Here is a 25,124-nt window from a genome sequence, read left to right as displayed (position 1 = left end):
GTTGTTCTATTTCTATGTGTTTGGCCTAGTATGGTTCTCAATCAGAGGCAGGTGTCAGTCGTTGTCTCTGATTGGGAGCCATATTTAGGTAGCCTGTTTTTCATTGTGTTTTGTGGGTGATTATTTTCTGTTCTGTGTTTTTGCTTCACCATACAGAACTGTTCGTTTTATTGTTTTTGTTCAGTGTTCAGTATTCCTATTAAAACAAAATGGACACTTACCACGCTGCGCATTGGTCCTCCTCTTCTTCCACCCACGACGAGCGTTACACACAGAGACGCATACAAAGCTCTCCCTCGCCCTGCATTTGGCAAATCTGACCATAATTCTATCCTCCTGATTCCTGCTTACCAGCAAAAATTAAAGCAGGAAGCACCAGTGACTTGGTCTATAAAAAAGTGGTCAGATGAAGCAGATGCTAAACTACAGGACAGTTTACGTAGCACAGACTGGAATATGTTCCGGGATTCTTCCGATGGCATTGAGGAGTACACCACATCAGTCACTGGATTTATCAATAAGTGCATTGAGGACGTCGTCCCCACAGTGACTGTACGTACATACCCCAACCAGAAGCCATGGATTACAGGCTCTTGGACCAACAGGCTCCAAGACAGCTTCTACCCCCCAAGCCATAAGACTGGTAAACAGACAGATTGCTAAGTAGTCAATTACTGGTACCCGTACTATCTGCACTGACTCTATCTTGAACTGACGCTATGCACACTCACCAGACTATATACAGTGCCTTCGGAAAGTATTCAGACCCCTTAACTTTTCCCACATTTTGTTGGGTTACAGCATTATTCTAAAATGTATTTTCCTGTTTCTTTCCTCATCATTCTACACACAATACCCCATAATGAAAAAACTGAAATATCATATTTACAGAAGAATTCAGACCCTTTACTCAGTATTTTCTTGAAGTACCTTTGGCAGCGATTACAGCCTAGAATCTTCTTGGGTATGACGCTACAAGCTTGGCACACCTGTATTTGGGGAGTTTCTCCCATTCTTATCTGCAGATCCTCTCAAGCTCTGTCAGGTTGGATGGGGAGCGTTGCTGCAGAACTATTTTTATGTCTCTCCAGAGATGTTCGATCAGGTTTAAGTCTGTGCTATGGCTGGGTCACTCAAGGACATTGAGACTTGTCCCGAAGCTACTCCTGCATTGTCTTGGCTGTGTGCTCAGGGTCGTTGTCCTGTTGGAAGGTGAACCTTCACCTCAGTCTGAGGTCCTGAGAGCTCTGGAGCAGGTTTTCATCAAGGATCTCTCTGTACTTTGCTCCATTCATCTGTACTTTGCTCCATTCATCTCTTTTTCATCTCTAAAAAAACATCCCCACAGTATGATTCTGCCACCACCATGCTTCACCGTAGGGATGGTGCCAGGTTTCCTCCAGATGTGACGCTTGGCATTCAGGCCAAAGAGTTCAATATTGGTTTCATCAGACCAGAGAATCTTTTTTCTCATGGTCTAAGAGTCTTTAGTTGCCTTTTGGCAAACTCCAAGCGGGCTGTAATGTGCATTTTACAGAGGAGTGGCTTCGGACTGGCCACTCTACCATGAAGACCTAATTGGTGGAGTGCTGCAGAAATGGTTGACCTTATGGTTACGCTACTGCTACTCTCTGTTTATCATATATGCACAGTCACTTTAACTACACATTCATGTACATTCTAACTCAATTTGGCCGACCAACCAGTGCTCCCGCACATTGGCTAACCGGGCTATCTGCATTGTGTCCCGCCACCCGCCAACCCCTCTTTTACGCTACTACTACTCTCTGTTCATCATATATGCATAGTCACTTTAACCATATCTACGTGTACATACTACCTCAATCAGCCTGACTAACCGGTGTCTGTATGTAGCCTCGCTACTCTTATAGCCTTGCTACTGTATATAGCCTGTCTTTTTACTGTTGTTTTATTTCTTTACTTACCTATTGTTCACCTAACACCTTTTTTGCACTATTGGTTAGAGCCTGCAAGTAAGCATTTCACTGTAAGGTCTACACCTGTTGTATTCGGCGCACGTGACAAATAAACTTTGATTTGATTTGATTCTTGATCACCTCTCTGACCAAGGCCCTTCTCTGTGTTCTAGGGAACCTTCAATGCTGCAGAATGTTTTTGGTACCCTTCCCCAGATCTGTGCATTGACACAATCCTGTCTCGGAGCTCTACGGACAATACATTTGACCTCATAGCTTGGTTTTTGCTCTGACATGCTCTGTCAACTGTGGGACCTTTTATAGAGACAGGTGTGTGTCTTTCCAAATCTCACTCACTCACTCACTCACTCACTCACTCACTCACTCACTCACTCACTCACTCACTCAAACACACTACATTGACTCTCCCACACAAAACCCACACCCATTCACATACACTACATACACACGCATACCGACACAACATAAACACACATACATACACATTACACACACACACACACACTTACACTTTCACCATTTGCTGCTCCTACTTTCTTCTTTATTTTACTCCTAATATTATCCATCCTGATGCCTAGTCACTTTACCCTGCCGTCATGTACTTATCTACCTCAAATATCTTGTATCTCTGCACATTGATCTGGTACTGGTACTCACTGTATATAGGTTCATTCTTGTGTATTTTATTTTATTCCTCTTTTGTTACTATTTTACACTGAATAAACACAACATGTAACATGTTGGTCCCATGTTTCATGAGCTAAAATAAAAGATCCCAGATATGTTCCATACGCACAAAAAGCTTCTTTCTCGCTCAAATTTTGTGAGCATTTCCACTTTGCCATGTTAATCCATCCACCTGACAGGTGTGGCATATCAAGAAGCTCATTAAACAGCATTATCATTACACGGGTGCACCTTGTGCTGGGGACAATAAAAAGCCCCTCGAAAATGTGCCACAGATGTCTCAAGTTGTGAGGGCATATGCAATTGGCATGCTGACTGCAGGAATGTCCACGAGAGCTGTTGCAAGGGAATTGAATGTTCATTTCTCTACCACCATCTCCACATCCAACGTCATTCTAGAGAATTTGGCAGTATGTCCAACCGGCCTCACAACCGCAGACCACGTGTATGGCGTCATGTGGGTTAGCGGTTTGCTGATGTCAACGTTGTGAACAGACTGCCCCATGGTGGCAGTGGATTTTTGGTATGGGCAGGCATAAGCTACGTACAACGAACACAATTGCATTTTATCGATGGCAATTTGAATGCACAGAAATACCGTGACGAGATCCTGAGGTTCATTGTCGTACCATTATTTCACCACTATCACCCTATGTTTCAGCATAATAAAGCACGGCCCTTGGAAGTTTTAAATGTCCCAGTATTCTATGGCCTGCGTACTCACCAGACATGTCACCCATTGAGCATGTTTGCGCTGTTCAGGGTCGATGTGTACGACAGTGTCTTCCAGGTCCCGCCAATATCCAGCAACTTCACACAGCCATTGAAGAGAAGTGGGTATCTGTGACCAACAGATGCATATCTCTCTTCCCAGTCGTGAAATTCTCAGATTAGGGCCTAATGAATTTATTTCAATTTCCTTATATGAACTGTAACTCAGTAAAATCTTTAAAAATGTTGCATGTTATGTTTCTATTTTTGTTCAATATATTTGTATTTTATTTGTATTTTTAAAATATGCTTTGTTGGGAAGGGCTCGTAAGCAAGCATTTCACTGTAATGTCTACACCAGTTGTATTCGGCGTATGTGACATATACAATTTTATTTCATTTTATTGAACAGAAAAGGTGTATACAGCAGTAGTTTATAGGATCAACCTTGACTAGAATTAAGCAATAAGACCCGATAAGGTGTAGTATATGGCCAATATACCAGGGCTAAGGGCTATTCTTACGCTTGACGTAATGAGGAGTGTCTGGATACATCCCTTAGCCGTGGTATATTGGCCATATACTACACCTTAAGGGCTATTCTTACGCTTGACGTAATGAGGAGTGTCTGGATACATCCCTTAGCCGTGGTATATTGGCAGCATACCACCCTGCATACCACTACTGGCTTGCTTCTGAAGCTAAGCAGGGTTGGTCCTGGTCAGGCCCTGGATGGGAGACCAGATGCTGCTGGAAGTGGTGTTGGAGGGCCAGTAGGAGGCACTCTTTCCTCTGGTCTAAAAAAAAATATCCCAATGCCCCAGGGCACTGCCCAGTGTAGGGTGCCGTCTTTCGGATGGGACGTTAAACGGGTGTCCTGACTCTCTGAGGTCATTAAAGATCCCATGGCACTTATCGTAAGAGTAGGGGTGTTAACCCCGGTGTCCTGGCTAAATTCCCAATCTGGCCCTCAAACCATCATGGTCATCTAATAATCCCCAGTTTACAATTGGCTCATTCATCCCCCTCCTCTCCCCTGTAACTATTCTCCAGGTCGTTGCTGCAAATGAGAACGTGTTCTCAGTCAACTTACCTGGTAAAATAACGGTAAAATAAAATAAATATACCACAAACCCCTGAGGTTCCTTATTGCTATTATAAACTGGTTACCAACGTAATTAGAAGTTTCACATTTTAATGTCACATGCACAAGTGCAGGGAAATGCCTTTCTTGCAAACACAAGAACAGTAAAAATAAATGTTTTGTCATACACAAAGTATACAGTACAGGCTATACCACGGCTTTCATCCAATTATTCAGCGCTTGAACCACCCGGTTTATGACACAGTATATACACTGAGTGTACAAAACATTAGGCACACCTGCTCTTTCCATGATTCAAACCATGTTTCCAGCCAACCTTTTATGCAATAAAGTACATGTTGGATGAGAAATTTCAACTTTCCAAATGTCCACAAAACAAAATACCTAGACAAGGTGAGATCTTATTGTGTTGGTAAATTAATTATGTGCGAAATGTCAGTGGAAACCCTTTTATGTGCAAATATTACCATATTGTCACGTTCTGACCTTTATTTTCCTTTGTTTTGTCTTTAGTTAGTATGGTCAGGGCGTGAGTTGGGGTGGGATAGTCTATGTTATGTGTTTCTATGTTTAGGGTTGTCAATTGGCCTGATATGGTTCTCAATCAGAGGCAGGTGTTTTGCATTGTCTCTGATTGGGAACCATATTTAGGTTGCCTGTTTTCACTGTTGGTTTGTTGTGGGTGTTTGTCTTCCGTGTCAGTGTTTGTGCCGCACGGGACTGTTTTTCGGTTAAATTCTCTTTGTTGTTTTGTGTAGTGTTCAGTTTTCTATAATAAGACATGGACACTTACCACTCTGCATTTTGGTCCGATCCCTGCTACACCTCCTCTTCACAACCCCAATTGTGTAGTTTAGAGTAATTATCGAGGTTAGCTAGCCAGCTATTTTCGTCTCCGCGCCACCGTTCTCCTACCTAGTCAACAACTGCTAGCTAGCTAGTCAACTTCTACCGACTAGCAGCACTGTAGAAACGAATAATACATTACAACGGAACAATTCTATTAGTGTAGTGTTAGCTAGATACATAGTTGTCTTTGCTGTCTTTGTATCTTAGATAATTGTGTAGTTTAGAGTAATTATCGAGGTTATCGAGGTTACCTAGCCAGTCATCGAGGTTACCTAGCCAGCTACACTTTCAAACAAAGTCAACAACGCAGCCACTGCTAGCTAGCCTACTTCACCAGCCAGCAGTACTGTATCATTTTAATCATTTTAGTCAATAAGATTTTTGCAACGTAAGCTTAACTTTCTGGACATTCGAGAAGTGTAGTCCACTTGTCATTCCAATCTCCTTTGCATTAGCGTAGCCTCTTCTGTAGCCTGTCAACTATGTGTCTGTCTATCCCTGTTCTCTCCTCTCTGCACAGACCATACAAACGCTTCACATCGCGTGGCCGCTGCCACTCTAACCTGGTGGTCCCAGCGCGCACGACCCACGTGGAGTTCCAGGTCTCCGGCAGCCTCTGGAACTGCCGATCTGCGGCCAACAAGGCAGAGTTCATCTCAGCCTATGCTTCCCTCCAGTCCCTCGACTTCTTGGCACTGACGGAAACATGGATTACCACATAACACTGCTACTCCTACTGCTCTCTCCTCGTCTGCCCACGTGTTCTCGCACACCCCGAGAGCTTCTGGTCAGCGGGGTGGTGGCACTGGGATCCTCATCTCTCCCAAGTGGACATTCTCTCTTTCTCCCCTGACCCATCTGTCTATCGCCTCCTTTGAATTCCATGCTGTCACAGTTACCAGCCCTTTCAAGCTTAACATCCTAATCATTTATCGCCCTCCAGGTTCCCTTGGAGAGTTCATCAATGAGCTTGACGCCTTGATAAGTTCCTTTCCTGAGGATGGCTCACCTCTCACAGTTCTGGGTGACTTTAACCTCCCCACGTCTACCTTTGACTCATTCCTCTCTGCCTCCTTCTTTCCACTCCTCTCCTCTTTTGACCTCACCCTCTCACCTTCCCCCCCTACTCACAAGGCAGGCAATAAGCTTGACCTCATCTTTACTAGATGCTGTTCTTCCACTAATCTCATTGCAACTCCCCTCCAAGTCTCCGACCACTACCTTGTATCCTTTTCCCTCTCGCTCTCATCCAACACTTCCCACTCTGCCCCTACTCGGATGGTATCGCGCCGTCCCAACCTTCGCTCTCTCTCCCCCGCTACTCTCTCCTCTTCCATCCTATCATCTCTTCCCTATGCTCAAACCTTCTCCAACCTATCTCCTGATTCTGCCTCCTCAACCCTCCTCTCCTCCCTTTCTGCATCCTGTGACTCTCTATGTCCCCTATCCTCCAGGCCGGCTCGGTCCTCCCCTCCTGCTCCGTGGCTCGACGACTCATTGCGAGCTCACAGAACAGGGCTTCGGTCAGCCGAGCGGAAATGGAGGAAAACTCGCCTCCCTGCGGACCTGGCATCCTTTCACTCCCTCCTCTCTACATTTTCCTCTTCTGTCTCTGCTGCTAAAGCCACTTTCTACCACTCTAAATTCCAAGCATCTGCCTCTAACCCTAGGAAGCTCTTTGCCACCTTCTCCTCCCTCCTGAATCCTCCTCCCCCCTCCTCCCTCTCTGCGGATGACTTCGTCAACCATTTTGAAAAGAAGGTCGACGACATCCGATCCTCGTTTGCTAGGTCAAACGACACCGCTGGTTCTGCTCACACTGCCCTACCCTGTGCTTTGACCTCTTTCTCCCCTCTCTCTCCAGATGAAATCTCGCGTCTTGTGACAGCCGGCCGCCCAACAACCTGCCCGCTTGACCCCATCCCCTCCTCTCTTCTCCAGACCATTTCCGGAGACCTTCTCCCTTACCTCACCTCGCTCATCAACTCATCTTTGACCGTTGGCTACGTCCCTTCCGTCTTCAAGAGAGCGAGAGTTGCACCCCTTCTGAAAAAACCTACACTCGATCCCTCCAATGTCAACAACTACAGACCAGTATCCCTTCTTTCTTTTCTCTCCAAAACTCTTGAACGTGCCGTCCTTGGCCAGCTCTCCTGCTATCTCTCTCAGAATGACCTTCTTGATCCAAATCAGTCAGGTTTCAAGACTAGTCATTCAACTGAGACTGCTCTTCTCTGTGTCACGGAGGCGCGGAGGCCTCTAGTAGGCCGGAGACGACGACCTCCGAGCACCGCCCGAACAGGGAGAGGAGCCACCTTCGGTGGAAGTCGTGGCACCACCACTGCGACTTGTATGCTCTCGTTGGCTGGCCCTCGCTTCATATTCATCACCAAACCCACTGGCTCCAGGTCATCTATAAGTCTTTGCTAGGTAAAGCCCCGCCTTATCTCAGCTCACTGGTCACCATAGCAGCACCCACCCGTAGCACGCGCTCCAGCAGTTATATTTCACTGGTCACCCCCAAAGCCAATTTCCTGTTTGGCCGCCTTTCCTTCCAGTTCTCTGCTGCCAATGGCTGGAACGAACTGCAAAAATCACTGAAGCTGGAGACTCATATTTCCCTCACTAGCTTTAAGCACCAGCAGTCAGAGCAGCTCACAGATCACTGCACCTGTACATAGCCAATCTGTAAATAGCCCATCCAACTACCTCACCATATTGTTATTTATTTTATTTATTTTGCTCCTTTGCACCCCAGTACCGCTACTTGCACTCATCTTCTGCACATCAATCACCCCAAACTTTTAATTTGCCAGACTGTATTAATTTCGCCACTATGGCCTATTTATTGCACCACCCCCCTTATCCTACCTCATTTGCCCACACTGTATATAGACTTTCTCTATTGTATTATTGACTGTATGTTTGTTTATTCCATGTGTAACTCTGTGTTGTTGTTTGTGTCTCACTGCTTTGCTTTATCTTGGCCAGGTCGCAGTTGTAAATGAGAACTTGTTCTCAACTACCGTACCTGGTTAAATAAAGGTGAAATTAAATACATAAATAAAACGTGGGTTTTGTTATAGCATCCAGATACTGAAACAAAAGTTACAGCTTATATTGAATTGGGACCCTCATTACTTTTGTACAACTCAGTTCCGCAATACCAAAGAGAATACAAATAGCTTATCACACTTCAACCTGTGGTTTTCTGTCAAGCTCTGATTGGCAGGGCTTTCTGTGGCAGCTGGCCCCTGTCTATACCCCAGTCCTACATTGAGCGGTTATTCATTTTCCAAGTAGTCTTTGAAAGAGACTGACTTATGATGGCCTCTTTCAAGCTTGCACTCGTTGTCTTCATTTCTTACCAGACCACAGGTATGCTATACAATTGCACACAGTTTCGGTTAATACTATAACATATTAATATGATGTTATAGTATATTTAATTCAATGTACATTATTGACATATACATTCATGTTTTAATTAAACATGTAATTAAAATATATAATCTTGTTCATGAGACATTTAGAACCACAAATGGAAAAAGGGTTTATGGAGACACATTTATATAACAGATTTTATTTTTCTTCATATTTGTATCTTTCCACAGCTTTGGCAAGGGTTGTCGGTGGGGAGAGAACACAACACACCTGGGACAAGCTGAAAGTAAGAACTATTTTTATTTTGAAAACAACGAATCCCCCCTTTAACCCACAAAATATAGGACTACCAGTGTATGCAACATTGTGCTGCATACTAACAACCCCCTGGCAGGATTCAAAAAGCAAAAAAATATATAGAAAAAATATAGAAATATTATTGTGTTTTACTAAGAGAAAATGACCAGATAATGTGCTCCATAATCAATATCATTACTACAGTATATGAATCAAATAAAGTATAATTATCAATAGTATTATCAATCAGATTAGTTCCCAGGGGTTCCCTAACTTTTTTGGCCCATGATCCCATTTTGATTAATGAATACATTTTTTGTGTTCTCACCAAAGGTGATGTAATCAACGGCCAATGTTTATTTAATATTTTAATTGGGGCTATGGCAGTCTACTACAAATCAGTCTGACAATACTTTTGACAGTATTTCAAGTTGAATGAAGTATGTTTTTTCGCTCAAGTTTTCATGTATCGAATACAAATCTAGATTTCAGTGTGTTTCAATCGCATGTTCAACTCTACTGATTTTTGTCACAAAACTTATTGCGTAAAATAGCAAATGTGCCTACTCTGTGCTTGGCACGTGCGCTCTTGCCAACAACACGCAAATACAGAGCGGGTAGACTGTGCGGGTAGGCTAGTCACATTATGAGATTATTATGGATAACAGCCAGAATATTTGTATTTGTCAAACGGCAGTCAAGCATCGATCATTATGTCACCAAATTAAGACCCTAAATATTTATTGGAAAGGAGCATTAAACTCATCGCCGTGCACTTTCACCACCCTAATCTCAGGTCTCAAACCCTCGACCTTCTAGCCCGAGGTCCGGCGCGCCATCGACTGTACCGCAAAAGCATGCTCGTGCGGCATAGTCGATTTCCGCGTTTATAAACCCAGGGTCGTTACACTATGTAGTTTAAAGACTGCATGGTTTTCCGAGTAGGCCTAGTAGTGGGAGGACCACACAACATGTCATCGCGTGATTCCAAGTTTACTTCGATATGATGGTTATTATATCAATATTTGCACATAAACTCGTTTCCAACGCCTTTTCTTGAATAATTAATTTTACCGACAGAAAAAATCCCACCATGTCAACTAACAAATGATCTGTTGGCATTTATAAAATTGTACCGAAACGTCCTATTTCCATCACAGCTATCTTGATTTTTTTCTCATACAGTATGACTTTACTTGCATAAAAACTGTAGATGGAAACTTTTCTCCCAGTCTGATTTAGTGCCTGGTCTTGTCTTCTCTGTTCAGTGGGGGTAGGTGCCGTTTAAAATGAGGGAGGATAATTGTATGTTTTATGAGCATGGCCTTATTTCTATCACAGCATATTGGATGACTGCCATTCATATTCCACTCACCCAGCTCAGTGTAAAATCGGTAGGTTTATGCTACTACATGATACTCAAAATGTCCCTGTTCCCATCATGAGGCTGCTACAACCTAGCCTATGAATGCAAGTTTATAATGTAGGTGCACAGGTCGAGATTACTGAGTAATCAAGGTGACAGAATTAAGGTGACAGAAACATTCAATACCATTTTGCACACTTTTGCTTGCATCTAGCTGATCTAGGATGTAATCATTAGTCCAACAGTTGCAAATGAGAATTTCTATTGGAATAATTCAGGTATATTTATCCCCGTTTCGTTCCGTTTGCTTTCATTTAACAAACGTTTTCAATAGAATTGGTGGAATGAATACACACCTGATCACACGGATTCACAGTTGACTTTCATAGCAACCATATTAAAACAGCATGATCACTTTGCTCCTTGTATATATAATTCCTTCTCGCAACTCTCTACGCGCTCTCCTCCTCTCACTTTTTTCCTTCGCTTGTAGACTTCAGTGCACAACACATCAGCTATCTGTGACCAGGAAAAAAAACCTTCCCAAGTCAAACCTTCATATCATGACTGTTAACCATCATTGTCACCTCATAGTCAACATACACAACATGACCAAAGGTATGTGGACACCTGCTCGTCAAGCATCTCATTCCAAAATCCTGGGCATTAATATGAAGTTGGTCCCCCTTTGCTGCTATAACAGCCTCCACACTTCTGCGAAGGCTTTCCATGAGATGTTGGAAAATTGCTGCAGGGACTTGCTTCCATTCAGCCACAGAACATTAGTGAGGTCGGGCAATGAGGTTGGAATCTGTGCAGTCAAGTTCTTCCACACCGATCTCTACAAACCATTTCTGTATGGACCTCGCTTTGTGCTTGTGGACAATGTCATGCTGAAACAGGAAAGGGCCTTCCCCAAACTGTTGCCACAAAGTTGGAAGCACAGAATCGTCTAGAATGTCATTGTTTGCTGTAGCGTTAAGATTTCCCTTCTCTGGAACTAAGGGGCTTAGACCAAACCTTGAAAAACAGCTCCAGACAATTACTCCTCCTCCACCTAACTTTACAGTTGGCACCATGCATTGGGGCAGGTAGCGTTCTCTTGGCATTCACCAAACCCAGATTTGTCCGTTGGACTGCCAGATGGTGAAGTGTGATTCATCACTCCAGAGAACGAGTTTCCACTGCTCCAGAGTCCAATGGCGGTGAGCTTTACACCACTCCAGGACGTCCTTCGGAAGTTGTCATAATTACTGTGTACGTCTGTGGAAGGGGGTGAGAACCAAGAGCCTCCTAGGTTTTTTATTAAAGTCAATGAACCCAGAGGAGGACAGAAGCCAGCTGTCCTCTGGCTACACCATGGTGCTACCCTATAGAGTGCTGCTGTGGCTACTGTAGACCTTCATTACAAAACATTGTGTTTTAATCAATTATTTGCTGACATGAAAATATTTAGAATCGTTTTATCTAAAAAGGATAACTTTTTAAATGTTTCATTATTTTTATTTTTATGAAATTCACTGAGGAGGATGGTCCTCCCCTTCCTCCTATGAGGAACCTCCGCTGACTCTGTTCTAATGAAGCTTGTGGGCATTGTATAGGGAAACGGAAGACACATACAGTGGGGCAAAAAAGTATTTAGTCAGCCACCAATTGTGCAAGTTCTCCCACTTAAAAAGATGAGAGAGGCCTGTAATTTTCATCATAGCTACACTTCAACTATGACAGACAAAATGAGAAAAAAAATCCAGAAAATCACATTGTAGGATTTTTAATGCATTTATTTGCAAATTATGGTGGAAAATAAGTATTTGGTCACCTACAAGCAAGCAAGATTTCTGTCTCTCACAGACCTGTAACTTCTTCTTTAAGAGGCTCCTCTGTCCTCCACTCGTTACCTGTATTAATGGCACCTGTTTGAACTTGTTATCAGTATAAAAGACACCTGTCCACAACCTCAAACAGTCACACTCCAAACTCCACTATGGCCAAGACCAAAGAGCTGTCAAAGGACACCAGAAACAAAATTGTAGACCTGCACCAGGCTGGGAAGACTGAATCTGCAATAGGTAAGCAGCTTGGTTTGAAGAAATCAACTGTGGGAGCAATTATTAGGAAATGGAAGACATACAAGACCACTGATAATCTCCCTCGATCTGGGGCTCCACGCAAGATCTCACCCTGTGGGGTCAAAATGATCACAAGAACGGTGAGCAAAAATCCCAGAACCACACGGGGGGACCTAGTGAATGACCTGCAGAGAGCTAGGACCAAAGTAACAAAGCCTACCATCAGTAACACACTACGCCGCCAGGGACTCAAATCCTGCAGTGCCAGACGTGTCCCCCTGCTTAAGCCAGTACATGTCCAGGCCCATCTGAAGTTTGCTAGAGAGCATTTGGATGATCCAGAAGAAGATTGGGAGAATGTCATATGGTCAGATGAAACCAAAATATAACTTTTTGGTAAAAACTCAACTCGTCGTGTTTGGAGGACAAAGAATGCTGAGTTGCATCCAAAGGACACCATACCTACTGTGAAGCATGGGGGTGGAAACATCATGCTTTGGGGCTGTTTTTCTGCAAAGGGACCAGGACGACTGATCTGTGTAAAGGAAAGAATGAATGGGGCCATGTATCGTGCCAGGTCGCAATTGTAAATGAGAACGTGTTCTCAATTTGCCTACCTGGTTAAATAAAGGTGAAATAAATAAATAAATAAACAAAAAATCGTGAGATTTTGAGTGAAAACCTCCTTCCATCAGCAAGGGCATTGAAGATGAAACATGGCTGGGTCTTTCAGCATGACAATGATCCCAAACACACCGCCCGGGCAACAAAGGAGTGGCTTCGTAAGAAGCATTTCAAGGTCCTGGAGTGGCCTAGCCAGTCTCCAGATCTCAACCCCATAGAAAATCTTTGGAGGGAGTTGAAAGTCCGTGTTGCCCAGCAACAGCCCCAAAACATCACTGCTCTAGAGGAGATCTGCATGGAGGAATGGGCCAAAATACCAGCAGCAGTGTGTGAAAACCTTGTGAAGACTTACAGAAAACGTTTGACCTCTGTCATTGCCAACAAAGGGTATATAACAAAGTATTGAGAGAAACTTTTATTGACCAAATACATATTTTCCACCATAATTTGCAAATAAATTCATTAAAAATCCTACAATGTGATTTTCTGGATTTTTTTTTCTCATTTTGTCTGTCATAGTTGAAGTGTACCCACGATGAAAATTACAGGCCTCTCTCATCTTATTAAGTGGGAGAACTTGCACAATTGGTGGCTGACTAAATAATTTTTTGCCCCACTGTATATGTTCTTGAGAATGTTATCTTTCAGTGATGGGGTCATAATATTTTGTGTCTTAATAAGAACCGAGCCAATTTCACTTCTGTTGTCTTTAAAACAGATTTTCAGTCTATAGACTATAGAAGCAGGTATAAAAGAGAGGAGACATGTTTTGCAACACAAAATAACATTTCATAGAAATCCAGCACTGCTTTTCAGGGAGTACCTTCAGGAATAATGTCAACTTCCACTTATATACTAAGTTGAATAAATGGATGTCTTTGCCTCAGTATCCCGCCACAGCTTTGAGTTGGCATTCTTCTCTTTCCCTTTCCTCCTCTCAGAAAGGGGACAGCTGCCAGGACTGTACCCAAATAATTGAACTCCTTAAAGACCTTATCTCCAACCCGGACATACAGGTGAATGCATCGACAGAACATGCACCCCTGAACCATACATACCATACATTTGAATCATTCATAATAACACCCAGAAACATATAACCATCACATCAGTACTACTTGTATGTGCATATGATGCTCATTCACCTGGGTCAGTTTTTCTTCCTATTTATGGCTGCAGATAGAGCATTCAGGTTTCTTTTCCGCAAACAATGAAAAACAACAGACACTTTCAGTTCCTGAAATGGTTTTCACCTGTTTTTTCCCACAAACCCTCACTCAACACAAGTGGTGCAGTTTGTGTTTCTGTTCTGCGATGCTGTTTTGGAGAGTTAGAAAGCCACTTCCTCTTTTCTATATAAAAGTAACTATAAAAGCAGTTCACAGTGTATTTCTGACTTCTAAGTTCCCCTTTCCTGAGACTGGTCAGGCACTTCGGTCTGTGTAATCTCACCCCGGAATAGTTAATTCTTCTTAAACACAATCAGTGGCCCAACAAACCAGTGGTATGCAAAAATAAATGTACTTTACTGTAGCTTTTAATACATATTCTAATGTCTTAATGATTGTAAAACACATCATTTACTTAATGTGCCTCAAAATGATTTCAACTGATGCCTCCCACTCCTCCATCCCCAGACTGAGATCAGGGGCGAATTGGAGAAACTATGTGACCTCATGCCAGGCCCTGCGTCCCCCAAACTGTGCCGGGAGCAAGTGGATAAGAACCTCCCCCTGGTCATCACCTTCTTGACCAGCTTCTTCGTAAGTGCTGGTGGGAGGTTGTGAAAGATCCTGGTTTGTAATTTTTTATATCATTCTGACTGAATGAGCCTGAATTGAGCCTCTCTCCTCTCCCACAGAAACCCACTGAGGTGTGTACCGTGTTGGGACTTTGTGGCTCCCAGTCAGACAGCCAGCAGCAGAGCCTGCTGACTGATCACATTCAAGAGGGTCTGAAGTCAGCCATGACAATGACAAAGGTGAGACAAAAAGAACAGGACTAATGCACTCTCTCTCTGATCTCTACTCTGTGTCTGTAAGGGCTGTTGTCCTCCTCTTCCTCGGACGAGGAGAGGAGAGAAGGATCAGTGGACCAATACGCAGCATTAGGGAAATAAGCCATCTCTTTATTTGAACGACGGCAACACGAAACAAAAACACTTACAAAATTACAAAACAAGAAAACGACGTAGACGAAAACCTGAACATGAACTTACATAACTAAAACGTAAAACTCACGGACAGGAACAGACTACATCAAAACGAACGAACAGCCAAACAGTCCCGTATGGTACATACATCGACGACACAGGAGACAATCACCCCCAAACAAACAGTGAGAACACCCTACCTAAATATGACTCTTAATTAGAGGAGAACGCAAAACACCTGCCTCTAATTAAGAGCCATACCAGGCAACCAAAACCAACATAGAAACAGATAACATAGACTGCCCACCCAAAACACATGCCCTGACCTAAACACATACAAAAACAACATAAAACAGGTCAGGACCGTTACAGTGTCCCGCTGACGCTGACTGTTTTTGTTTGTCCGTACCTGACTGTTTGTCTGTCTTTATCTTGTTCTCTTTCTCCCTCTGTTTTCTTTCTGTTTTGTCTACCAGGTGCAGTTCTCGCCAGAATGTACCTTCTGCATTTATCTTATCAAGTCACTGGAGAGTATGCTGCCGAAAATAAGGACTGAGGTAAGGCATGCCATAGAAATATAATTAGTGCAGGGATCATCAACTAGATTCAGCCAAGGCATGCACACAGGAACACACACACCCCAGCTGTTGTTCATATCTTTATAATACTGTTATTCAATCGAGGTGTTGCCTGTGTTAGTGTTCTTTTTCTTTTCAATCACTTTGGCACATTTTTCAGATGTAAGTTGTATATTTTCAAAACTCTTAGAACAAAACTCTAAACTGATAACACTTGTAATGCCCCTATCGTATGTTCAGAACATTTGACTGTGTATTCATAGAGGTTAGGGTTAGGGTTAGGGTTCACCCCTGAGTCATTCATGCAAAATGAATGAAATACCATGAGAACATTCAATTTAATCACCAATATATCAGGTAATGACAGGCTCACCATTTAGTCATTTTAACTACCATTTAGTCCAATACCAAAAAATACAAGACATGCATTTCAAAACTGTTCTTTTTGAAGTGCTTAATAGAAAGAATAGTAGATGGTAAATATCATTTCCATACAGTATTTGACTATAACTTGCAAAAAAATATATAATTTGTATCGAATGGCAGATTGTGAGCATGTTGAGAAATATGTCTGTCAGTTTTACATTTTATTATTCTTATACAGTAAATAGGTAGGACAAATCATCAGCAATTGGGGTATTGTAAAGGAGTTGGCTACTGTAAAAACGTAGCACGGTGTTGTATGTTATTTCTGCCCCATGCTACATTTTCCAAGATCACCTTTTCTACGGGACTTGTCAAATGACACAGTATCGCCTGTCTATCTGCTTGAAATTCATCAGCTTACAGTGTATCAATGAAATTCAGATAATGAGTGGACTATATTGTTATATATAACGCAGGTCTTTCATCAGATCATTGTACAGTACACTATCGTTCCAAATGGTAGCACATAGAGTGACTCTTTCCACTTCCTATTGAAGCACAATGGCACATACATACAGTATATGATTTGGTTTACCTTCCATCATAAATTGATGTCAGATTGATACGTTTATGAGGCAAACATATATACATTTACAGTGTTCAGCAGTTATCAAACTATACTGTATATGCTAACTACAAGCACTACATAATTTTGGTTCAGTACTTACCAGTTTTGAACAGTTTGATTAAGTGATTGTCTGATTATTTGTATTGTTAACAACAAATAAGAAAATCTAATCAAAAGTCAAGTGAATGTTGCATTTTGAAAAGCAGATACTTAGGTTGATTGTGCATCCAAATTGAAATAGTGATTTGGTGCAATGAACAAGTGACTTTGTGATAGTCATTTTGATGATTTTTGTGTTTAGTATTGTGAAAATGTAACACATACTTGTGAAAATTGTACAAAAGTGATTAAAAAAAATGTAATACAGTTTTTTACCGTATTATGGTGAAATTGTGGTGAATTTTCAAAACTCTTAGTACAAAACTCCACACTGGTAACACTTGTAAATTAGAGTACATTATACTGTTTTCATATTAGGTACACTATCCCATGTGTGATCAAAGGTGTGATCAAATGAAAGAAACATTGTTTAGCAGGCACTAAATTGCATCAAGCCTGTCTTGAGCATTTGGACATAGGTTCTCATCGAAATCAAAGTAAATATCCTTATTGTTCATGCACCTGGGGAATAACCTTTTAGCATTGCAAATCAAAGTCGGATTTAGGTCTGGTGTGAAATCATTGCATGCCTCATCCATGGCCTGAAGGAGGGTGGTACGCTTATGGGATGGCAATCATACATCTTCCACCTGTATTGTAATCATGTATTGTATTTTAAAGTATTGTATTGTACTTCTGTATTGTGTTGGTCCTGTACGTGGCTTAGTTCATTAGAACACAGCACTAGCAACACCAGAGTTGTGGGTTTGATTCCCACTGGGGTCACATACCAAAATGTGTAGACTATTGTCACTTTGGATTAAAGTGTCTGCTACGTAAATGGCATATATTACAGTACTGGGGGATGCATTTCTTTCTTGTTTTGGACTTTCTGGATTATTTGCATATTGGTATTGTATTGATATTGTATTACTGCACTGTTAGAGTTACAAATACAAGCATTTCACTACACCTGCTGTAACATCTGCTAATCTGTGGATGCGACCAATAAACTTTGATTTGTTACGTACAGTACATATCTGATCTTGTCAATGTCAGATTTTTTTTATGTACTCTGAAGTAAAATCATCATTGTCATCATCATAGTAGTACATTTGAGTATACAGTAAATCATACTTTTTATGTTTCTACTTTACAGACATATATTTTAATTATGGAGTTCTCAAAATCTGTAGTAGACAAAACAGTTGACATGTCAAATCTATAGGTTTACCAAATGTTTAAGTGATCATCAATTCAGAGCAGTCGGATTAAGTTATAGTAAAATGTATTTTAACAAAAGAGGAGAGAATCATATCAAAAGTAATGTGAGCATTGCATTGTGAAAAGCAATTACTTTTATATGAACACGTATTGCAATGTGAAATGTATTTCTAGATGATTAAGTTTGATGAAAGGTGACTGTATGATTTTGTGTGTTGTAATTAGTCATTTGAAAATGAGTTGTAAAAATTGCAGGTACATATATATATATTTTTTGCATGTACATTGATTTTATGCTACACAAATGTAAATACCATGACATTTTTCTAAACTAATCCAATCTGTTAGTACCGTAGTTGGATTTATTGCACCCGTTGCTGAGATGGTTGTTCCAGTTTAGATAGTTTAGTTGGTCTACATTTTTTCGAGCTCTACCTTGGCAGTCATTCTAAATGCAGGTTGCAGGTGATTAAAAGTAAAAATTGTTGGATATCCTCAATCTGGCTGGAATTCAATAGGATTTACACATCATTTTGCAAGCCAGCATGTGATGTGATGTAGCTAGTTTATAAGCTAGTAAACTGTTAAATTCAAATTCCAAAATACACGGTATCAGTGAACACCATAGGACTGTACCTTACACACTGAGTTAGTGTAACATTTTAATGCCACTGGTGTTAGAAACTATCAGTTGGAACACACTAAAAAGTGTTGTCGTCACCCAATATAGCGTTCAATACCTACATCGCTGGTGTTAGGAAATATACATTGTAACACTGTTAAAAGGGCAACACTTTGAAAAGTCTTTAGAAAAATACATTCTAGTGGTTCTCATGTAAACACTTAAAAATCATTCAATTGTACACCCACAGTGTAAACTTACTAATCAGAGTTTTCTGTGCGCTAACGCAGACATCTATATTTTAGCAGACATTTGTATCCAAAGCAACTTGCAGGAGCAATTAGGGTTAAGTGCCTTGCTCAAGGTCACATTGACAGATTTTTCATCTAGACAGCTTGGGGATTTTAACCAGCAACTTTTTGGTTACTGTCCTAACACTCTTAACCGCTAGGCTACCTGCCACCCTACATGTGTGTGCATGTACGCACACACAAACAATCCTTTTCCCAATGCCCTGTATCTGTTTCCCGTCCCAGATGGCTGTGATTGATCTGCTGGGGAAGGTGTGTGGTATTCTACCCATGTCCTACAGGAAGCAGTGTGAGAACCTGATAGAGAAGTATGGTAAGATGCTGATGGACATGCTCCTGACCTACGCCACCCCTGAGGTCATATGCACCCTCGTCGAAGCCTGTCATGGCATGGATACGCCTGTCCTGGGTGAGTTCATGACCACTTCATCGTTCATCCCTCCTGCCCTGCTTTGCACCACCACCATATAATCACTTTTCTCTCTATAATTTCCTCTTCTATATTATCCTCTGTTTGAAATGTCTCTCTCTTCTTTCCCTCTCTCCTCTCCCTCTTTCTCTCCCTCTCAGGGAGTGCTCCTCTGTCTGACTGTGACTCCTGTCTGACCCTGGCGGTTCTGACTCGTCTACAGCTGGGCTCCAATGCTTCAGAGCCCCAGACCTCCTCCTTCCTGGCCTCTGTCTGCCAGCTCCACCCCAAGGCCCTGCCTAAGGTCAGCCCTGCCCCCTGGTCTACATCTCCCCTCATCTCACATAGGAGCCTTATAGATGCCTCTGGGCTCATGTCTTATTTCTCTCTTTTCAGTGTGATGGCTTTACCCAGCGTCATGGCCACCAGCTGAAGGGGTTTCTGGGTAAACCAGAGTCTGCCCTTGATGTGTGTGAGGTATGTCATGTTTAGAGTCACTCGACTACACACTGTAACATAACATGAAAGTCACTAAGGATCGGACCCTTTTTTCAATTTTCGCCTAAAATGACATACCCAAATCTAACTGTCTGTAGCTCAGGACCTGAAGCAAGGATATTCTTGATACCATTTGCAAGGAAAGACTTTGAAGCTTGTGGAAATGTGAAATTAATGTAGGAGAATATAACACATTAGATCTGGTAAAAGATAATACAAAGAACAAAACATGCGTTTTTTAGTATTTTTTTTGTACCATCATCTTTGAAATGCAAGAGAAAGGCAATAATGTATATTCCAGCCCAGGAGCTATTTAGATTTTGGCCACTAGTTGGCAGCAGTGTATGTGCAAAATTTTAGACTGATCCAATGAACCATTGCATATATGTTCAAAATGTTGTATCAAGACTGCCTAAATGAGCCTAATTGGTTTATTAATACATTTTCAAGTTCCTAATTGTGCACTCTCCTCAAACAATAGCATGGTATTATTTCATTGTAGCTATTGTGAATTGGACAGTGCAGTTAGATTAACAGGAATGTAAGTTTTCTGCCCATATCAGATATGTCTATATCCTGGGAATTTATTTTGTTACTTACATTAGCCTACGTTAGCTCAACCGTCCCGCGGGGGGACACCGATCCCGTAGAGGTTAAATTCACATTTCTATGGGGTGGGGATGTACTTTAAGTTTGTTTGTTTCTCAGAGAGTGGGCCTGTGTGGGGGAGTGATAGAGGCAGGAGAACAGGGAGGGGACCCATGCATTCTGGGCCCCAGCTACAGTTGCAGAGACCTCAAGACTGCCCTGGAATGCGGGGTAAGGCCACTGAACGCACCAACAAAGTTTTATTTTATTTTACCTTTATTTTATCAGGGAGTCCCATTGAGACTAATGTCTCAAGACTAAGGGAGCCTTGCATCACACAATCACACAAGAAATTACACAATAGGAAATACATCAAGAAAATACATAAAAGGATAGTACACATTTCATAACAGAACAAAGGTGTTTAAATCTTTGCATGCAATTTGTCTTATATAGATGATGTCAATCTGCCAGAAGTTTGCGTGGAAGTAAGAACCTCTGCCCAGCACCTACTCTCAAAGTGGACGGTAAGTTGACTCTTGATGTACATACGCCTATAAAAAGTATTCACCCGCCTTGGATTTTTTCACATTTGTTGCTTTACAAAGTGGGATTGAAATGGATTTAACTATGATATTTTGCCATTGATCTACAAAAAATACTCCATAATGTCAAGGTGAAAAAAAATCCTGTACATCTTTACAAATGTATGCAAATTAAATAACTAAAATACAGTTGTTGCATAAGTATTCATCCCCTTTGTTTTGGCAAGCCTACATTAGTTCAGGAGTACAAATTGGCCTAATAAATCACATGAATTAATAGGGGTTGACATGACTTTTGAATGACAACCCACTGGACACACACACTGGTTTAATCATTGTTGTTTCAACGTAATTTGTCAATGTATTGTGACGTAGAATCAACATGGAAATACATTGGATTTAAAAAGGGTCATCAACCAGTAAGGGAGAGGGGTAAATTGAGGGAAAGGGTTAGTTAAGCCACCCCTTGATTCTAAGAAACCATACACAAAATGTATAATTTGAACAAATATTTAGGAAGAGATCATCTTTTCATACAGTATTATCATTCATTCATGGTTGAATGGATCTTTGGAAGTTTAGAAGTAGTTAGTGATATTAATAATACACTTTTACCTTTAGATATTTTATTTTTTATGAAGGACGGTGGGTTGATCTACAAGTTAGTAATATGTTGGATTTATGTCTCCATCTCAACCAAAATTCTAAGTTGAAGAATAGGACTAAATCAAATAAAACTATATTTGAAGTGCATTTAAGTTGAATTTTATTTAGTGCTATTCATTAACTGAGAGACAAACTGGATATTGAATTGTGAACATTGAATTGTGAACACAACCACATATCAACATTTGAAGGAGATGTGTCTTCTGCTTGGATAGTGTATACATACAGTACCCGTCAAAAGGACACATCTACTCATTCAAGGGTTTTTCTTTATTTTTACTATTTTCAACTTTGTACTTTGAAATAACACATATGGAATCATGTAGTAACCCAAAAGGTGTTAAAAAAATCCAAATATATTTGATATTCTTCAAAGTAGCCACCCTTTGCGTTGATGACAGCTTTGCACACTCTTGGCATTCAAACATACCATTTTACCATCAACATTGAAACATGGCCAAATAATACATGTCTAATCAAATATGAAATTCAACATACACTGAACAAAAATATCAACGCAACATGCAACCATTTCTAAGACTTAACTGAGTTACAGTGCATATAAGGAAATCAGTCAATTTAAATTAATTAATTAGGCCCTAATCTATGAATTTCACATGACTGGGAATACAGATATGCATCTGTTGGTCACAGATACCTTAAAAGTTATGGGCGTGAATCAAACAACCAGTCAGTATCTGGTGTGACCACCATTTACCTCATACAGCGCGACACATCTCCTTCACATAGAGTTGATCAGGCTGTTGATTGTGACCTGTGGAATGTTGTCCCACTCCTCTTCAATGGCTGTGCGAAGAAGCTGGACATTGGCAGGAACTGGAACACGCTGTAGTACACGTCGATCCAAAGCATCCAAAACATGCTCAATGGGTAACGTGGAAGAACTAGGACATTTTCAGCTTCTAGGACATGTGTACAGATTCTTGCGAAATGGGGCTGTGCATTATCATGCTGAAACATGAGGTGATGGAGGTGGATGAATGGCACGACAATGGGCCTCAGGATCTCGTCACAGTGTCTCTGTGTATTAAATCGCCATCGATAAAATGCAATTATGTTTGTTGTCCATAGTTTATGCCTGCCCATACCATAACCCCACCGCCACCATGGGGCTTTCTTTTCACAACGTTGACATTAGCAAACCGCTCGCCCACAACGCCATGCACGTGGTCTGCGTTTGTGCACATTTTAGAGTGGCCTTTTATTGCCCCCTGCACAAGGTGCACCTGTGTAATGATCATGCTGTTTAATCAGCTTCTTGATATGCCACACCTGTCAGTTGGATGGATTATCTTGGCAAAGGAGAAATGTTCAGTTACAGGGATAGAAACAAATGTGTGCAAAAAAATGCTTTTAATACATATGGAAAGTTTCTGGGATCTTTAATTTCAGCTCGTTAATATTTTTGTTATGTGTTTGTGTAAATCGCTGACAAAATATTATTATTTTTTATTTCACCTTTATTCAACCAGGTAGGCTAGTTGAGAACAAGTTCTCATTATTACAATTAAATCCATTTGAATCCCACATTTTAACGCACAGGGCCGGTTTAATGCAGGGGCTTACAGGAGCTCTCAATGTTCAAAATACACCAGAGAGCATAATGTAGCCACATTTCTTTCTTTTGGCAGTTACAGGTATGCCTTACAATTTGGGCAGCATGCTCGCCAAATATAGAACAGTTTGTTGCATTGTGGCCATAGACACATTTTCCATAGAAGGGTTTTGAAGCCTCTTACGGCTGTTAATTTGCCTTTTGCTAATTTAAAAATACAATCACAGGAAAAACATAGTTTGGAAAGCAAATGCCTACTGCTGAAAAGAGAAGAATAATCTGTTTGAAGATTTTTTTTGTTTGTTGAGGGAACAGTATCACTGTTTTTCAAAGTAGTTTATCTTGAGATATGCTATTGCCACGAACAGCGCATTGGCCATCACCGGTGAGTACTAGCCTAGGCTTCTTCTTCATCACCGGTGAGTACTAGCCTAGGCTTCTTCTTCATCACCGGTGAGTACTAGCCTAGGCTTCTTCTTCATCACCGGTGAGTACTAGCCTAGGCTTCTTCTTCATCACCGGTGAGTACTAGCCTAGGCTTCTTCTTCATCACCGGTCAGTACTAGCCTAGGCTTCTTCTTCATCATTGGGTGAGTCAGTGTGCCACTTATTTAGTAGCCAACTGCAGCCTATAATATACTGTACATTTAACCTGGTCAGTCTGTCATGGAAAGAGCAGGTGTTGGTAATGTTTTGTATACTCAGTGTATTTCCTCCTAATATTGTAGGCTACATTGAATCTGTGTGTCGCTTCATTGGCCACAAAGCCAGATTTTTTTATTTATAAGTTTGTCCCTCTCAGAGTAGCCACTCTCACAGTAATTTGCTTGGCATTAAAAGAGATTCTGCTAATGTTATGTAGAATTGCATGAAAAGGCACATTTTCCAGACCCTGCAAAAAGAAATGTGGAAATCTACTCAACTGTAGCCTATGCTTTATTACAAAGGGCCTTTTTCTTCAAGGGTACATTTAATCACACAACGATTTGCATTTTTGTGCACGGATTGGGTTTACAAAACACTAGGATGTGTCAGGAAGGGGGGGGTTTATAAAAAACAGAGACACGATTTATTAAACTGACCCTAGTAACACAAATATGAATAAATCTTATGATAGGCAAGCTATTTAGGTTTCAGATGAACTGGTTGTCACACACACAAATGACTCGGGTTGTAAATAAATGTTGTGCCCACTCTCTTTTCAGATTGATAATCGAAGACTTTGAGAGCCTGAGGCCTTCGCTACAATGGAAGATCCCAAAGCTTTCAACATCAAATTACAAATATTCTATTTACTGTGTCAATATTTTTCGATATAACACTTCTTTCACACATGAACATTGCACTGAATATTTTGCCAATGGATATGATTTTATAAAACTCTTTTGTACTTTTACTTGCAGGCAGCACACAACAGTCAGTATGAATAAATCAATGCATTCCTGTGAGCTAGGGATTAAGAGAACATGATAAAGACATTGAAACTATTTAGAGACATTAGATTAGCAGTAAAGGTGGTCTACAAAGCTAAATGTACTAAGAAAATGGTCAGATTACCTTGCTTGTGATTTTAGCTTTACATGTGACCTCAATCCTCATGAATATTAGTTGTGTTCCCCATGCTCTTTCTTTTATGGTTACTGACGTTATCAAAATCAAATCACATAAATAAAACTTTTCCCATTGACTGACCCTTTCATGGAAATAATTTCTACAAACAGGAGCAATTGTGTATTGAAATTCCAAACATTGTACATTAAATTGTGTCCTCATTAGGGACATGATAATCTACCTCTCCCAATTAATGTATTT

The 25,124-nt window shown here is 41.1% G+C and overlaps 1 protein-coding gene across 1 annotated transcript; it reads left to right on the top strand.

Annotated features, from left to right (window-relative positions):
• The first annotated feature begins 8,584 nt into the window (after positions 1-8,584).
• LOC129864029 (prosaposin-like) lies at positions 8,585-24,999 on the top strand. The gene is made up of 12 exons (XM_055936574.1): positions 8,585-8,688; positions 8,925-8,980; positions 13,992-14,066; positions 14,688-14,813; positions 14,912-15,031; positions 15,679-15,759; positions 19,256-19,439; positions 19,601-19,743; positions 19,836-19,916; positions 20,646-20,756; positions 20,982-21,052; positions 24,518-24,999. The coding sequence occupies exons 1-11, from the start codon at positions 8,634-8,636 to the stop codon at positions 21,015-21,017; spliced, it is 1,068 nt and encodes a 355-aa protein (XP_055792549.1). The 5' UTR covers positions 8,585-8,633; the 3' UTR covers positions 21,018-21,052; positions 24,518-24,999.
• Positions 25,000-25,124: the final 125 nt, after the last annotated feature.

Source organism: Salvelinus fontinalis, chromosome 10 (genome assembly GCF_029448725.1).
Source record: "Salvelinus fontinalis isolate EN_2023a chromosome 10, ASM2944872v1, whole genome shotgun sequence".
NCBI lineage: Eukaryota > Metazoa > Chordata > Actinopteri > Salmoniformes > Salmonidae > Salvelinus > Salvelinus fontinalis.
This window is presented reverse-complemented; position numbering and strand designations above follow the sequence as displayed.

Excerpts from the sequence above, each read along its gene's own strand:
- LOC129864029 (XM_055936574.1), top strand. The coding sequence starts at position 8,634 with ATGATGGCCTCTTTCAAGCTTGCACTCGTTGTCTTCATTTCTTACCAG. Across the intron at positions 14,814-14,911 it reads CCTTCTTGACCAGCTTCTTC|AAACCCACTGAGGTGTGTAC; the intron begins GTAAGTGCTGGT and ends CCTCTCCCACAG. Across the intron at positions 19,440-19,600 it reads CATGGATACGCCTGTCCTGG|GGAGTGCTCCTCTGTCTGAC; the intron begins GTGAGTTCATGA and ends TCTCCCTCTCAG.